The sequence below is a fragment of the Cyclopterus lumpus genome, chromosome 17, assembly GCF_009769545.1.
Source record: "Cyclopterus lumpus isolate fCycLum1 chromosome 17, fCycLum1.pri, whole genome shotgun sequence".
NCBI lineage: Eukaryota > Metazoa > Chordata > Actinopteri > Perciformes > Cyclopteridae > Cyclopterus > Cyclopterus lumpus.
The window spans coordinates 20,566,928-20,584,150 of NC_046982.1; the positions used below are offsets into that span (position 1 = coordinate 20,566,928).

The 17,223-nt window shown below is 42.4% G+C and overlaps 1 protein-coding gene across 5 annotated transcripts in view; it reads left to right on the forward strand.

Moving 5' to 3' along the window:
• Positions 1–15,541, forward strand: part of cables1 (Cdk5 and Abl enzyme substrate 1) — a 17,528-nt gene extending 1,987 nt beyond the window's left edge. Inside the window, exons 1-11 of one of the 5 annotated variants that reach the window (XM_034556104.1) lie at positions 515–1,126; positions 1,308–1,423; positions 4,109–4,180; positions 4,329–4,421; positions 5,639–5,716; positions 9,932–10,040; positions 10,727–10,883; positions 11,002–11,105; positions 13,111–13,217; positions 13,329–13,536; positions 14,026–15,541. In XM_034556104.1, coding sequence (XP_034411995.1) covers positions 947–1,126; positions 1,308–1,423; positions 4,109–4,180; positions 4,329–4,421; positions 5,639–5,716; positions 9,932–10,040; positions 10,727–10,883; positions 11,002–11,105; positions 13,111–13,217; positions 13,329–13,536; positions 14,026–14,166 — 1,365 coding nt within the window. In that variant the 5' untranslated portion in view covers positions 515–946 and the 3' untranslated portion in view covers positions 14,167–15,541. Of the gene's footprint in view, positions 1–514; positions 1,424–4,108; positions 4,181–4,328; positions 4,422–5,638; positions 5,717–9,931; positions 10,041–10,726; positions 10,884–11,001; positions 11,106–13,110; positions 13,218–13,328; positions 13,537–14,025 lie in introns of those variants that run through there. The other 4 variants (XM_034556105.1, XM_034556102.1, XM_034556106.1 and 1 more) reach the window with 4 other exon arrangements.
• Positions 15,542–17,223: the final 1,682 nt, after the last annotated feature.

Sequence of the window (17,223 nt, forward strand, 5' to 3'; positions counted from 1 at the left end):
TCACATTTTCATTAAATTCATACATGTGCTACACATTTTTTTTTTTTTTAAATGTTAAAATGGAGGACAAAAAAAAGTTTCACGTAACAAAAGAAGCCAAAAACTTCTAAAAATTGTTAAACGCCAGCAGCCGAGAAAAGAAATGCAGTCTCATGTTGGCCGAAACGATGCTATAAATCATGAAACTGTCCTCTGCCAGCTCTTCAGCACTTGCCAGTTTCCAAATCCTTTCGTGCTATGGACACACACACACACACACACACACACACACACACACACACACACACACACACACACACACACACACACACACACACACACATCGGGTCGATGCCAACAGAACTATAGAGGCCCTGTTGCATCTCATTTCTAAGTCGGTAAAATACGGTATGAAGCCGTTAAACCCCCCCCCCCCCCCCCCAAAAAAAAAAACTGTGTTCTAACGTTGGAAAAAATAAAGTCAGCAACGTGTGGATGGAGTGCGGCGGCCATCTTTTTTCCACGGCGGCTCTGCACAGTGGGCCCGGTTTGTTTTCCGAGGTCAGCTGGGAGAGGCAGGATGCCCAGGCCTTTTTTTTTCTTTCTGAGAAGTTTTCTATCCTCGGCTTCCTCTCCCAGAGGCATCGGGGAGAGACGCGCTCTCCCCTTCCAGACTGTTAGCGTTCGCTCCCGTTCAGGAAGTCGCCGAGCCTCTGATGTGCTGCCAAAGAGAGAGAGAGAGAGGGCGTTCTGAGGCCAGAGCTGCTTTTTGGACCATATCCTCATCAGAATCTAATGCATGGAAACGATGAATGATCTGCACGCCAAGAGCTGCAGCTTTTAAACTTTTTAAAAAGATATAGCACACCTATGTTGCCGTTTTCATCCGTTTCCTCCATAAAGCGTTTTCAGGGTTTTTAGTGCAGAGTGAATCGTGTTCTTCAGTGTTTTTTTTGTTTTTTTTAACATGAGGCAGCAGAAGTTCGTGGCTGGAAAAACAAGCTGCGCATGTTATTATGTCATGTTGTGTGTGTGTGTGTGTGTGTGTGTGTGTGTGTGTGTGTGTGTGTGTGTGTGTCACATACTTTTTGGTTATGAGGTGGATTGCTGTTCGCTGAGGTCACGGTTGGCATCATCCCAGGATTACGTAAGAACGCTTCACTCTCACTCCTCGGTGTCTTGAGCCGTCGACTAACGCTGACGAGCCTCACTTCAGAGGAGTTAAAGTTCTTTATTTTGTCTTTTTATGTTTCTTTTAAACTTCTCTTGTCTTTGCCAATTTTTCATTTTGTCATAATCTGCTCATGCATCCTGTTTGTACTCCCCAGTGTGTTTTGAGGACCAGAGAGACTGGGACTGTTATGACTGGAATTATCAGAATTGCCCTCGCTGTATTTTCTACGGAGAATCCCAGAAACATGGCGTTTTTATATTGTCTCAAACGGTACGCGGACTGCATTCACCAAATAAAACCTCTCGGAGGCCACAACTGCAGGGAGACGGTGTTGGGAGATACCGAGGGATGCTTGTTGTTGCCTGCCCCCCCCCCCCCCCCCCCCCCCCCCCCCCCCTTTAGCCACTGATTTATACTGATGCTTCTGTTAAAGTCAAACTGGGTAAACGCAGACTGCTCCTCTAACTCTGGTTGTGAATGAGTTGCCAGCCCAGTGTCACTGTTTCCAGGAGTTATAGCCTGGAAAACATCTTTTCTTTTTTGCATTAAAAGCACGTTTTCCGACCCGACAAGCTCCTTTTTGACTCTGCTCCCCGGTTCTTGCCGTGTCCTTATGAACCGGGCGCGTTCCCCCTCGGGCCCACTAGTGAATGAGTGTTAAGGATCAGTAACAATCCAGCGAGATCTCTGTACTGGAACCGCAGAGATCTCCCAGATGGCTCCAATGAGGGCTCATTTCTTCTTTGGCACATGCAGCGCAGCACTCTGTGCAGCGTTAAAGGACACGTTTGGGCTTTTCAGGCTCTTTCTAATGCCTGTATATGTACATTGAGTGCTATTGGTCGCTGTAAATTATGTGTAAAATCTACCGTACATTCCTCCTTTCCTGCCCAGGCATCCAAAACGGTGCAGAATGAACCCAAGAACAACTTAATTGTACTAAAAGGACATTAGCTCTGAAGGACGCGCACTCCATTCGTCAAAGTTTATGTTAAATTTTGTTTTGCTTGGAGCAAGAAAATGTGGTAATTTTGGTACCACCTCTCCAACCTAAGAAGGAATCCCTTCACAGTTATGGACCGGAGGAACGATTTCTGCAAACAATAACTCTCTCGATGTGCGTATGAGTCATATTTTAAACCTTGGGGCCAGCTCAACTAGCTGAAAACACTTATTGTTATAATAATAATAATGATTATTACTACCGTATAAAGTTGTTTTGGCAAACCGTTACCTAGACACACGCATCCAGCTGGATATCGGCACCCAGTTGGAGTCGAGCGTTCTCTCTCTCTCTCTCTTCCAGGTCTCTTTTTTCGAGCTGGCAACTCATTTCTGCTACTTTTCATAAAGCAGATTAATAATGTCGTTGGATTGTGGTGCTAAAACATACAATTACAATCTCGTGTTGGACCGCCTCGGGCGTACTTTTGTTTTTTGTTCCTTTTTTAAACTGGCAGCCGATCCGGTAAAAAAAAAAAAAAGGGGTCCAGCAGAATTAGCCCGTCGACCGGAGCGTGAAGTAAAAAAGGACGTCTGGTCCAGAGGTGGTCCACGAGGTGGTCCACGAGGTGGTCCACGATGTGGTCCACGACGTGGTCCACGAGGTGGTCCACGAGGTGGTCCACGAGGTGGTCCACGATGTGGTCCACGACGTGGTCCACGAGGTGGTCCACGATGTGGTCCACGATGTGGTCCACGAGGTGGTCCACGAGGTGGTCCACGAGGTGGTCCACGATGTGGTCCACGAGGTGGTCCACGATGTGGTCCACGATGTGGTCCACGACGTGGTCCACGAGGTGGTCCACGAGGTGGTCCACGATGTGGTCCACGATGTGGTCCACGAGGTGGTCCACGATGTGGTCCACGAGGTGGTCCACGACGTGGTCCACGAGGTGGTCCACGAGGTGGTCCACGAGGTGGTCCACGACGTGGTCCACGAGGTGGATGCTGGATCGAGGCGCGGTGATCATTGACCACGCGGCGTTGATGATGATCAGAACTCCACCGACCCCCGAGACTCGTTTCTGTAAATGAACCACGCGGACCGGACGGAGACGGTTTCACACCAGAGTTTGACCTTTTGTCCTCTAGCGACCTCGGTGACCTCACTCGAGTTTAGTTTCGGAAAAAATATTTTCTTTTTAATATACCACAGAGCAGTTTTACACCTTTTTTTTGTTAATATTGCCTCTAGTTCTAAAACTAAAGGTATTGTACCGTAAACTTCAAACATTTTCAAAAGGTACCAACACATTATTTATTACTGGTCATTAATCAACTAATCAACTCGTTATTATTAGTCAGTATCACCTGTAGAGTCTTCAAGGCTCTGATCCATAAATCTCCTTCAAACTTTACACGTTCATTCATAAATATATTTATGAAGGTTTGGTTCACATGTCATTCAGAGCCCCATTCATACAACATTGTGTTATTAAAAACGTGGAGGACAGTATTTTGTGCTTTTTATTTATCATGATTTATATGTATTCATGGAGTGAAACAAAGAGACATTGTGAATATATATATATATATATATATATATATATATATATATATATATATATATATATAATGATGTTCTTGTTACAACATGGAACAATAGAGGCTGGATCTCCATCTGGTTTCTCGGTAGTCGTGTAAAAGCACCGCGAGCTCATTGATTTACACAAAGTGGGTCAATGGAGATTTTATTTGAAACTCCGTGCTCTGCCGGTGAGCCGTGCTTTTATTCTGAAAGCTAGAGCGACCTCAGTTTTGTGAGGAAGATGGATCGCTTCGATTTAGTGCTCTTACCTTTTTCTTAAATTTTTTTTTATTATTCCAAATTTGCTTCGGAGGACTATATTTTCCTTTATGAATTCTTTTGCCAGCGTCGGTTCTTCGAGTGGACGCTCTGTCCGACGATGTCTCTTCGCACCTCCTAACTTCCGTCTCTGTCTGTCTTCCCAGACGGAGACTCATCTCTCAGCGCTCTTCGCTCGAAACGCTCGAGGACATTGAGGAGAATGCTCCTCTCCGCAGGTAGCGACCTGCACTGAGCCGCCGCTCACATCGCCCCAACACCGCCTACGATTCTCAGCCCAGTGCATCGTGACCCACTGGGATCCTCTGGTTGTTTGAGGTCCTGATGTGTTGTGTGTCTTTTTTGTTTTTGTTTCTACATTTCTAGATGCCGGACCCTATCGGGTTCCCCTCGACCAAAGAGCTTCAAGAAGATCCACTTCATAAAGAGCATGAGGCAACACGATATCCGCAACGGAAGGTACGAAGGCTAACGCCGCCGCCGCCGCCGCCGCCGCTTAGTCCACACGAGTCCTCGGAGGGTCGTGTCCATGAACTGCAACGTGGACGTCTTTACAGGCCGGCGGCCATCGTCCATCCACTGCACGTCACTCTGAATCCATTTCACACACAGTGTAATCTAAATATAATCACGTTTTTGAATCTTTAGTTGATGATAAAATCATTTTTGGAATCGCACCATGAAGCCGAGTCACACGTCATTGCATCGCAGTGCACATAAATCCCTGGATATATATATTTAAATAAAAATATATATATATTTATATATATATATATATATTTAAATAAAAAAATATATTTTTAAATATACATATATATATTTAAATAAAAATATATATATATATTTATATATATATATATATATTTAAATTTATATTTAAATATATATATATTTATATTTAAATATATATATATTTTTAATAAATGGCTGTTGATGTGTTTACTGGGTGTGCGGGATGTAAACCAAGGAAAAGACGGTCGTGTTAATCCAGGCCAGGAAGTGTTTACTGCTCCATTATCAAAGTCCCATTCTTTGGATTTTAAATCTAATTTGAGTGTTTTTCAGGGTATTCCCCTCGTGCTTTTCTTAGAAAAGTAATGTTCCAGTATCTCTTGTTTAGACGACCCAGTGCGCCCTCTCAATGAGTTTGTTCTGCTAAATCAGGACTCCTGATGGGTGAAGTTGTTTTTGCTCATAGGCACATCTGACGTGGAATAACTGGCTATTAAGAACTGATTGTTGAGATCTGACTGATGCTGAAACGCGTTGTGACTCACGCGTTGTTTTATATGTCGATTTTGATCCCAAGTAGTTGAGATTAATTTTGTTTACTGTGAGTTTCTAGCTATTAAAAGAAGCGTTTCTTTAAAGTATTATTCCCTATGTGCTGCTGACTCTGCATGTTTCACACACGTCGGACATTTACACAAAAAAATCAAACGTTAACTGAAGTTACCGTGTAACAAAAATGCATCATTGTTGCCTCCAAACAACCCGACTCCGTGCTACAATGACACAAAACTACACACACACACACACACACACACACTCGTTTCATCTCATTCTGCTCGTTCTTATTTTTTTTACCGCACACACTCTCGCTCCAACTTTAACCTGTGGATCTTGTCCGATTTAGATATTGATTAGCTTGTTCACTATTTTTTATGTTTTTATAGGATAGTCCTTATCAGTGGCAGAAGATCCTTCTATAGTGTATTTTCTGTCCTGCCCTATCGAGATTGTAGCCAAGCAGGGTATGTATCCTACAGCACGCCGAACTTATTAACCTCCTCCAGCCTGTGCTCCTTCTTTCCCTTTTTTGTTTTCTCATCTCTCTCTCTCTCTCTTTTCTGTGGACGTACTCTCTCCTCTGACTGGTGCATACATTGCTACGGGCTGGTTTTTGGTGGATGCATTTAAACCATTTTAAAGGTTTGATTAATAAATAAACAGCGGGCTTAAAATGATTAATTTCATTCATTGTTGCCCAGTGCTTGTTGCTTGTATTTTGCTTTTCCCATAATGGCTCCCATGGCTTTTAGCCACTCTTTCCCTTGTTTTTGTGTTCAAGTCAACCCATTTTTTGTCTGTTGCAACTGTCGCTGGCTTTTTAGCATTTAAGACTCTTTTTCCGGCGGGGTTCTTGTCCTTAGATTTGGAAACTTTACCTCCCTAATGTATTGCATGTGTTTTTCCACCGGTTTAATCATCCACAAGGCCGGCCGACTGGAGTTCATGACGGCTTCCGAGAAGACATTTTTGTTTCATCTTTGCCTTGTTTAAAGGTCTCCTCTTCTTGGTGCTATATGAAAAACATGTCCATGTAATGGAAACCCACCTGGCTTTTCAGGTACCCCCCCCCCCCAGTCACAGGAAGCGAAAGAGAAAAGGAATACAATGCACAGCAATACAAGCTTCACACCTGAGTGAAGAGTATAAAAGGCTCAATCCCTTTTTTTTTGTGGAATTTCCAAAGCCAGCCAGCCAATCAGTGCGAGGTCAAAGGGTCAATAAACCCCCAGGGATATCCAATTAAAATGCTCATTGCTGCAGAATTGACTGTTTACAGTTAGACTTTGATTTCTCTCTCTATTTGAAAATATTAACTCCCCCATCTCGGCCTGTTTCACATGAAACTGCAGCAATAAGATGGCTACAGTTATATCGTTGTATTTATTAGTTTCAGTTAGAAAAACAACATTTAAGTCAAGCCTGCTGCCGTATACATGCAATAATGATCCCGATCATACTAAAAGACTATTTGATTGGACGTCTGTTTAGGGGGCGTCGCTGTCTCGTTCTGGTTCTCCAATGCCGCTGGGGGTCAACTGTGGCTTTAGGGTTAGACATGAACATGAACCTGTAGGGTTAGGGGTTAGACATGAACATGAACCTTTAGGGTTGGGTGTTAGACATGAACCTGTAGGGTTAGGGGTTAGACATGAACATGAACCTTTAGGGTTGGGTGTTAGACATGAACCTGTAGGGTTAGGGGTTAGACATGAACATGAACCTTTAGGGTTGAAGGTTAGACATGAACCTGTAGGGTTAGGGGTTAGACATGAACATGAACCTTTAGGGGTAGGAACACCTAGGGTCAGGGGTTAGACCTGAAACTAGGGGTAGGGTTAAGGGTTAGACATGAATATGAACCTTTAGGGGTAGGAACACCTAGGGTTAGACATGAACATGAACCTTTAGGGTCAGGGGTTAGACCTGAAACTAGGGGTAGGGTTAAGGGTTAGACATGAATATGAACCTTTAGGGGTAGGAACACCTAGGGTTAGACATGAACATGAACCTTTAGGGTTAGGGGTTAGACATGAACATGAACCTTTAGGGTTAGGGGTTAGACATGAACATGAACCTTTAGGGTTAGGGGTTAGACATGAACATGAACCTTTAGGGGTAGGAAAACCTAGGGTAAGGGGTTAGACATGAACCTTTAGGGGTAGGGTTAGGGGCTACACATGACCATGAACCGTTAGGGTTAGGGGATAGACATGAAGATTAACCTTTAGGGTTAGGAACACCTAGGGTTAGGGGTGAAACTAGGGTTAGAGGTTAGACATGAACATTAACCTTTAGGGTTAGGGATGAAACTATGGTAAGGGGTTAGACATGAACATGAACCTTTAGGGTTAGGGGTTAGACATGAAACTTTAGGGTTAGGGATTAGACATGAAACTTTAGGGTTAGGGATTAGACATGAAACTTTAGGGTTAGGGATTAGACATGAACATGAACATTTAGGGTTAGGGGTTAGACATGAACATGAACCTTTAGGGTTAGGGATTAGACATGAACATGAACCTTTAGGGGTAGGAACACCTAGGGTCAGGGGTTAGACCTGAAACTAGGGGTAGGGTTAGGGGTTAGACATGAACATGAACCTTTAGGGTTGAAGGTTAGACATGAACCTGTAGGGTTAGGGGTTAGACATGAACATGAACCTTTAGGGTTAGGGGTTAGACATGAACATGACTCGTTAGGGTTAGGAGATAGACATGAACATGAACCTTTAGGGTTAGGGGTTAGACATGAACATGAACCTTTAGGGGTAGGAACACCTAGGTTTAGGGTAAGGGGTTAGACCTGAAACTAGGGTTAGGGGTTAGACATGAACATGAACCTTTAGGGGTAGGAACACTTAGGGCTATGGTTTCATGCTGGCTTGACTTGTAATAATATTCCAAGTCAATCAAGCCAACATGAACTTTTGCAGACTAAAAGTCTATTTGATTGGACATGGGTTTACGGGGGCGTCGCTGTCTCGTGACACATAGATGGTTCCGGCTTCAAATCCCTCTGGGGGGGGTGGGGGGGGTCAACTGTGGCTTTTCTGTGCAGACTTTGCATGTTCTCCCTGTGTTTGCATGGGTTGCATCCCCCCCCCCCCCCCCCCCCCCATATGCTTCAGTGTCTCCGGCCCTAAAAGGACGTGCATGTTGGGTCGTGCTCCCTGGCGTTGCATTGTGGTCACAGTTGACCTCCGATGTAAACAATCAGATGGGTTCAATGCAAAAGGAGATCTGGGATTAATATAGTCATATGTACTGATGCTAATGAGGTTAGTGTAACGGAGTGAAGCTCAGGGAAAAGACTGCAAAGGGGAAATATTAAGTCAATCAAGCCAACTTGAAACTGGTTATACGAGCCGTAAAGTATTCGGTAGTAAAGTAGCCCCCCCGGGGTTCAAGATTCTTTTAGTCGTGTTAATATTTATTGCTTTGTGTGCTAGATTTAGAAACATTTGGCAGAGCGCTCAGATTACAGCACGACTAACACCCAGACGTGTGAAGCCAGCGGTTCCTGTCCGTGCATGTTCACGAAGCAACGTCGGCTTTTCTTCTATCCTTCCCTTCATTTCTCCTCACTCTCGGCAGGCTGAAAGCGCATCTTTTTTTCTTCTTTTTTTTAGAAAGCTTTCCGCCTCTTCTTATTGCTATTTTTTATCTCCACTGCTCTGGGAGCTGCCCGGGGATCTCCGTGTCTTTTGATGCGTCCGTCAACGACGTGTCCCGATGTGCCCGATTTGCCAAATAACACTGTTTGCTTTCTATCAGATTAGCCACCACGTACCATCACGACGCTTTGGGACGGTCATGTGAGGGGAAGATAACGGAGGAAGTAGAAGAACGAGAGGCAGTGTCTGATGATTATAGTGCCAAATGAAACCACTTTGTAATTATCGGGCTAAGTTAATGTTACACAAACACAAGTGGACACTTGGCTGCCTTTTTGCATTCCATGTTTATTTTACAACAACAATTTTATGTTGAATTTCTTGAAATAATGTTGAGTCTTCAGCCTCCAATGCCATAATGAATAACTGACACCAGAGTGTGAATAACGTGCAGGTGTATAACCTCTACTGGCAGTAACTAATGTCTACTTTAATTAGTATATCTATGTAGTTTGCTGCTATGAAAGACTTGATGGGCACATTGTATTGTGCATGTGATTGACCCAGTCTACTGTACATTCTCAGCAGCAGGCATTAAATGCAGAAATAATTGGCCCATACGAAGTGTGTGCGTTCGAGGGCTCTCCACTGTTTGCTCCACTGACACACTTTAGTCTCCGGCAGCTTTTTCTACTTCAGAAGAACATTTGACCTCCTTGCAGATCTCCCACAGCAGTATGGAGGAGTTTCAGGCCTTTGGCGAGGCCCTAACCCAGCAGCTGAGTCTGAAGAGACCGGCCTGCTAGAAAGAAACTGTACCCGCCCTCCATCCTTCCTCCCAAGGGTGCTCTTTATTTCTGATTGCCCTCCGATGCACCCAAAGGCGGGCAATTACAGAAACTAGACCAGCCGATGAGTGCAGGTCGATACAGGGCCTCTCTGTGAGGTAGGGGTAGGGAGGCGAGTTAGAACCAGGCCTGAGCAAGAAGGTTAAGGAAAGGGATGGTGAGAGGAAGCTGGAGGAAGGTTTGCATGCAGGCTCTGACGGTCTTGTGTCCAATAGGGAGGTCAAGCTGGAAGGAGGAGGTCGTCAGCGGCACCCGTCGGGCAGCGTCAGTGCCAAGGAGATGGTGATCGGGCTGGAGGGAGTGGAGTTGGGAGCTGATGGAAAGGTGAGACGCCAGCAGAAAATATGCCGTGTGGGGAGGGGGAATATAGTCCTGTTTTAACAATGTTTTAAGACAATTTACCCTGCATATATATATATTTAATAATATTATATTTATTATATATATTTGTATTATATTTAATAATATTATTATATTTATTATATATATATAAATATATATATAAATATTTATTAAAAAAAAATATATATAAATATATAAATATTTATTTTAAGAATATATATATATAAATATTTATAAAAAATATATATATAATTTGTATGATGTGTCCATAAGATTTTATTTACTCTCATTCAATGGTTTGTCATGTGTAATAATTGGTACTTTTGTTAGTTTTATTCAAAGTCACACTGAGGACACAGTTTTTAGCATATTTGAACCAAGCAATAGGCTTTTTTTTGTCATAACATGAAACCTCGCAATTAATCACATTATTAAAAAAAAACTGCATTTAATTTAGGAAAGCATGTTCCAGGCTCCTGTTATGTGCACGCTGACTCACTGGGACACTTTAAAACTGACACACCCTTAAAGTTGTTGCTCCATTGCCTTTATTTCTGGCGAGTGAAAGCGATAGATCACACCAGTTCAACCCGTTCAGTTCGATGGGAGGCCCAACTGCTTTCAGGCCGGTTATGAAACCACCTCCATAACCACATCTGTGTCTGCAGACCGTGTCCTACACCCAGTTCCTCTATCCCACTAACGTGCTGGGCGGTCGAAGGAACACCATCGACTCCACCTCGTCCTTCTCTCAGTCTCGCAACGCCAGCCACAGGAGCCTCAGCCTGGGCCGGGCCAACAGCAACCAGAGCAGCTTAGACACAGGTGTGTGTGTGTGTGTGTGTGTGTGTGTGTGTGTGTGTGTGTGTGTGTGTGTGTGTGTGTGTGTGTGTGTGTGCGTGTTCATTTCAAATGGTAACTCCTTCTTTTGTGTCCGTGGCAGGGAACGATTTGGGGGACTTCCGCGAGTACGACCCCAATCTGCTGGATGACCCCCAGTGGCCTTGTGGGAAGCACAAGAGAGTCCTCATCTTCCCCTCTTACATGGTGAGAAAACACGTCATCACAACAACAACAACAACAACAACAACAGCAAAATATCTTTGAACCACCTTTTGTTGAAACGTCAATAACGACAATATCTCGCTATTGATGCTTTTTGGAAAAAATATATATATATAATTTTATTTTTATTTTTTGTGCTACGTTTTTCCACCACAATTAAGACAACCGCACAGCGGGTTGTTAGTTTTAAATCAGCGAGGTCACGGGTCCAGACACTCTCCCACCTCATGGGACCTGAATGAATACACCGAGTGGATCCCAGACGAGTGGGCGGCAGATATTAAGTTGCTATAGTTGGCGTAACAAGTGTTTTTCATCGCAGCACTAACGCAACTTTTTTCCAGGAAAAAAATAACAAATGCTTCATTCAAATTAAAAATTAAAAACCTGACTGGACTCTCACCCCCATTTGTTTTTTTTGTTACCGAGGCAGAACAACGAGGAAGTCAAGGCCAGACGATGTTGTTTTTTCTTCTTTTTTTCTTCCTCTTCCTCCAAATACAAAGCCGAGCGTCTCACAACAACGTCTATTGTGTTTTACTCTGGGAATGGAACCGGTACATTCTCATCATATCACCCATTTGAAACTATTTAGAAGACATGACTCACAGCAACAGCTAGTTGGGGATGATGATAGTTGTTTTTGTGACACTGTGAATATTATTTTGTGGTCGGTTTAGTGGCTTGTTTTGATTCGTATCCTTGTGGTAAAAACGTGCAATTTTAAGAAGTGGTTTTTTTTGATGTGGTGACATAAGTTGGTGTGAGACATTTCATCAATATTTACCCATAGTGTTGAAAAAAATTAGGATTTCTTTGAAAAAATGCACTTTTGAAAAATGCTGCTTAAAAAAAAATGCACTTTTGAAAAATGCTTCTTTAAAAAAATGCACTTTTGAAAAATGCTGCTTTAAAAAAATTCACTTTTGAAAAATGCTGCTTTAAAAAAATGCACAAATGCTGCTTTAGAAAAATTCACTTTTGAAAAATGCTGCTTTAAAAAAAATGCTGCTTGGCGTGTCTAACGGCGTTGCTATGTTCCTCGATCTTTAACGCTGGTGAATGTACAAAGAAAAGGATTCCTTTTGCTCTAGAAGGTCTTGAATGTAAGGATGTGGATTTAGCAAAGTGCTAGAAATGCACTTTGTTGTTATACGGCCTTAATGTGACTCACCTGGTACTCAAAGCATGTTCTAACAAACACTCAGAGTCCCTAATGGAAGCCTGACGAGAGGCTGATGAAGGCACGGGAAGCTTGGTCAGCAACCAAAAGGCTTTGTGTTCTCCAGATTTGTCTTTTTTCTCATCCTTAACAAATCCATAAGAAACACCATAACCAAATATGTGCTCAATATATTTATTCTATCATTCATGTGCTGTCTGCAGGCCCGAGCCCAGAAACGCTCAGTCATTTGCTACAACAGCATCTGTAGTTGGTAAAGCCACTATATATAAAAAAGAAGAAAAAATATATATATATAAAAATATATATATATATTTTGATATATTTTTATTTTTTATATTTATATATTTATATATATATATATATATATATTTTATATATATACTGTATATATTTTTTGATATATATATATATATATATTTTTTAATATATATTTTGATATATATATATATATATATATATATATATATATATATATCGATATATATAGATATATATATATTTTTTAAAAATATATATTTTGATATATATATATAGATAGATAGATAGATAGATAGATAGATATATTTTTATATATATATATATAGTGGCTTTACCAAGGGCTGTTTGTTGTGCCACTTGAAGGATGAGTCTGGTTTTATATATAAATAAATAATACAAACCAGACTCATGACACGACAAACAGCCCTTGGTAAAGCCGTGTTGTGAGACCGTGGAATCCAACACTAGTGTGAGGATCCAGTCACCCTGCCCAGTGCTGAACGTCTGGCCACTCTCACACCACCTCCTGGTTTTCCTTTTCAGACGACGGTCATCGAATACGTCAAACCCTCTGACCTCAAGAAGGACATGAACGAGACCTTCAAGGAGAAGTTCCCCCACATAAGGCTAACGCTGAGCAAGATCAGGAGGTAAAACCCACGGAACTGTGTCACATGAAGCGTGTCTGACCGCAAAGATGTCGTATTTCTTCTTCTTTACCCCCGACGTTTGTTATCCCGTTCTCTTTGCCTCCCCTGCAGCTTGAAGAGGGAGATAAAGAAGTTGGCCCAGGACGAATGTGGCTACGAGGAGCCGACGGTGGCCATGGCTTTCGTCTACTTCGAAAAACTCGTGCTCCACGGCAAACTCCACAAGCAGAACCGCAAACTCTGCGCCGGAGCGTGCGTCCTGCTGGCGGCCAAGATCGGTGGCGACCTCAAGAAGCACGAGGTCAAGCTCCTGATAGACGTAAGTTCGATGCCTCCGGTATACTTTGATGACGATTTGTGTCACAGTCGAACTCTCTGTGGATTCTTCTGACGAACCAGGACCTTGATTACCAGAGAGGGAGATGTGTGTGTGTGTATATATATATATATATATATTATTTTCAGCAAACAAAAGCCTCCGACTCGTATCGCAGTTTAAGGTCTCAAGCCACACCTCAGCTAACTCTGATGACATTTTAGATCGCATTTCTCATTAAGAGAAAACGGATTTTAACGTGTAGAATGTGGAAAGCGTTAGAGTTTCAAACGTTCCCCCCTTTTAACTCTGATTTCTGCAACAACAAAAAAAATACAAATCCGTCCCATTTTTCTAGTTGGCTTGTAGATTTTCGGCGAGTTCGTCAAACATCCAATCGGGCTTCTCCTCGTGTCTAATGAGAAGCAATATGCAATGCAGGATCGCACATATATTTATTATTTAATATCAACTTTTGTTTTTTTATGGCAGAAACTGGAAGAGAGGTTCCGAGTGAACCGCAGAGAGCTGATAGCCTTCGAGTTCCCGGTCCTGGTGGCGTTGGAGTTCAACCTGCACCTCCCCGAGCACGAGATCATGCCCCACTACAGACGCCTCCTGCAGACCTCCTAGCATTAGTGACCCATCAGGAGGAAGACACCCCCCCCCCCCCCCCCAAAGGCTCTCCTCCTGATCCTCTGCTTCCCCCCAGTCCCCATCCTTCCACCCCCCTCCCCCGAGGTACCGCCCGGCGTCTCTCTCTGAGACCTGAAATCAGCCAAAGGGACGAACACGTTTGACTTCTACGCTCATCATCACTACACGGAAAAGAAAAAAGAAGAGCGTTGAATCGTCTGCAAACAGGCGGTTTTTCTAGTTTGCATGTTTTTCAGTCTTCATCTTCACTTTGTACATTTTTATGGCTCTCTTGTTGATTAAGAGAGCTTCTTTTTTTGTTTGTTTTGAAATCTGATGGTGAACTTTTCATCTCAGTTAAAAAGCAACCAACGATTGTAACGTTTTTATCATCTCTTTTCATTAATCTATCTTTTTATAACAAAAAAAAATAAATTATTGGTTGCCTCCGAATCTGGGGCTCGTTTTTTTTTGGCTGGACTTCCTCAGAGTGACTCATCTTTTCGCAAGTCATCTTTTAAAAAGTGCACTTTTTGATTATTGGGGGGACGGTTTTAATACGCTAACCCCTGAAAAATAAGCTGTGTTCATAAACACCACAATCATTACCATTTGGATTTTCTCTCTTTATGGTATATTCACAGTTTCTAGCCACAACTATCCGCATGCAAAGTATTGATTGTTTGCATTCAGGTGCTTGCAGACAAAATGGGACTTCCTATTTTCACTGAAGTATTCCATACATTTTTCTACCAGTCGAATGCTTGCTATGGATTTACAGAGACCAGACCCACTTTTATCAATGTCAGATTTCCTGTGCTCTATGTTAGAGTGTATTGCGAGCACGTTTACGGTGCTGTAACGGGGTCAAGGAGGTATTTTAGAGGTGTTTGTGAGTGCAGAAATGCCATAAAACCCTGATCAGGATTAGCAGCAGGGTGCGCCAGTATTGAGGGGAACATGTCCGGATTATGAGCCCGTCACTGCAGGCTTCAGGGACACTTTATCTGACCTGACCTCTGACCTCTAAGGAGAAGTCAAATCTAAACGAGATCCCAACGGATCCATGACGGATCAAAACATTTGCATTTAACCTGAATCGGCAAAATTTGTCGTTTGAAAAAAAAAATGTTAAACTGAAAATTGACGACCAATGTGACCAATTTAAAAGAAATATATATATATAATAATAATAATAAATTGGCGTGTATCGCAACTTGATTTTCTTCTTTTTTATAATCTTGATATTGTCTCTCACAATACCACAGAGTATTGAAAAAAGGTATTTAATGCTGTTCCGAGTATTGCTGATATTTTAGTTGACGGGATCACAACGTTAAAACCAAATTGTTGAAGAATAAAAAAAAAAAAAGCAAGAGTTGTGCTGATTTTAAGGTGGAAAGATTACCGCTCTTATTTCTGTTTGCAAGCCCAAAGATTTCGCTATAAGATGCTCACTGAAGACTCATGGACACTTATTACCTGTGTTTATGTATGTAAATAAATTGCTTTGCTTGTTCAATCAAAACAAGACTCTGACCTTTTATTTTTTGCTCCTCCCGACTGCACACGGCCTCTAAAATTCACCTTAAAGCCGATAAAAACTGTTGCTCTTGAACGTTACTTACAGTAAAGAGTTGAAAAGCTCTTTCTGGTGGATCGTTTGAAGCCTGTTTGACCTCTGAACCGGGTGTGGTTAGAAATGAAACCACGCCCATCAGTGATGTCACAGTGCGCATCACCGTATCTACATTTCAGCCACGTGGGATTTTACTGATTTTTATAAGAAATTCCATAAAAATACCTCGTTTTTTTTTTTTTTTTTTAAAGTTTAAAAGTGTAGTAGTGTTTGTCCACTTCCACGTGTGTTTCGAAACAAACACGGGCAGCATTTCACCTTTACTACTGAATCCATACAACCTACCTACATTTACATTAATCAATTATACAAAAAGAAAATTATGAATTATGCAATATTCCCAAAAAACTGTATTTTCTCCAAACTCCCCAAAGATATCTCTAACGGCCGCATCGTGAACATGAATACATTTTTACTACATGCTAGCACATGCAGACATGTCACATGTATACATGGGCTGCAAGTATCTGCACAATATTCCACATTCTTTTCCAAATGCACGGCAATTATAGTGAATCTCATTCACTCTTGACTGTAGCCCTTTAATTTAAGTTTAATTTTCAGCATGTTTCTCTTCTGAAATGACACTTATTAAGACACAGCAGCTCTCAACGCGACTGCCTTGCGCAATAAAACCCACGGTTACGCAACATCTGCCTCGCGGAGCCACAACGCCAGTGTTTGCCTAGAAACTGGATTGCACACCTGCTTCTGATGCAATCTGAGAGGTCAGTTTCTCATCGAGTGGGAACTCTTTTGACATAAACAAGCCCCCCCCCCCAAAAACAAACGGCAACCGGTGGTCGAGCGTGGACAGCATCGGCGTACGGGGGCTTAGTCCCCTCCATTGACGGCCTAATTCCCCCCCGCACCGCCTCATAAAGGGCTCCATTGACAGGCCTTCCTGAGCCCTGCTCACACACACACACACACACACACACACCCTCATTGTGAAAATGTGTGTACCATCGTTTGGGCTCCATTGCCCTTCCCTTCAGAACAACAACGTTTTGGCTGAAACGGCATTTTAACCCCCTTCCTGTCGTGACTCGGGGGTTTTCCTCCATTTACAGTCGTTTGTAAACAAGGAAGTGAATTGTGACACATTTAATATTAAAAAATAAAGGACGATGGGAACCGGTTTGATACCCTTAATTGTGGATTATAATCTGCAGCAATATTACAAGTTTGACCATTAAATATAATATAATAAATAATATATAAATGCCGTACTGTATGCACATGTATTTATAATAAATGCATGATTTCTTTTCTTAAAGTCCACGTTTCCAAGGTTACAGTCCACAAACCAAGGTCGGGACTAAAAGGGGAAAGCTCTGCAGGTGGACCTGAACATCTGATCCCCTCGTTGGGCTCGACCAGGCCACCCAATCTCTTTAGAGTCCATTTCACTG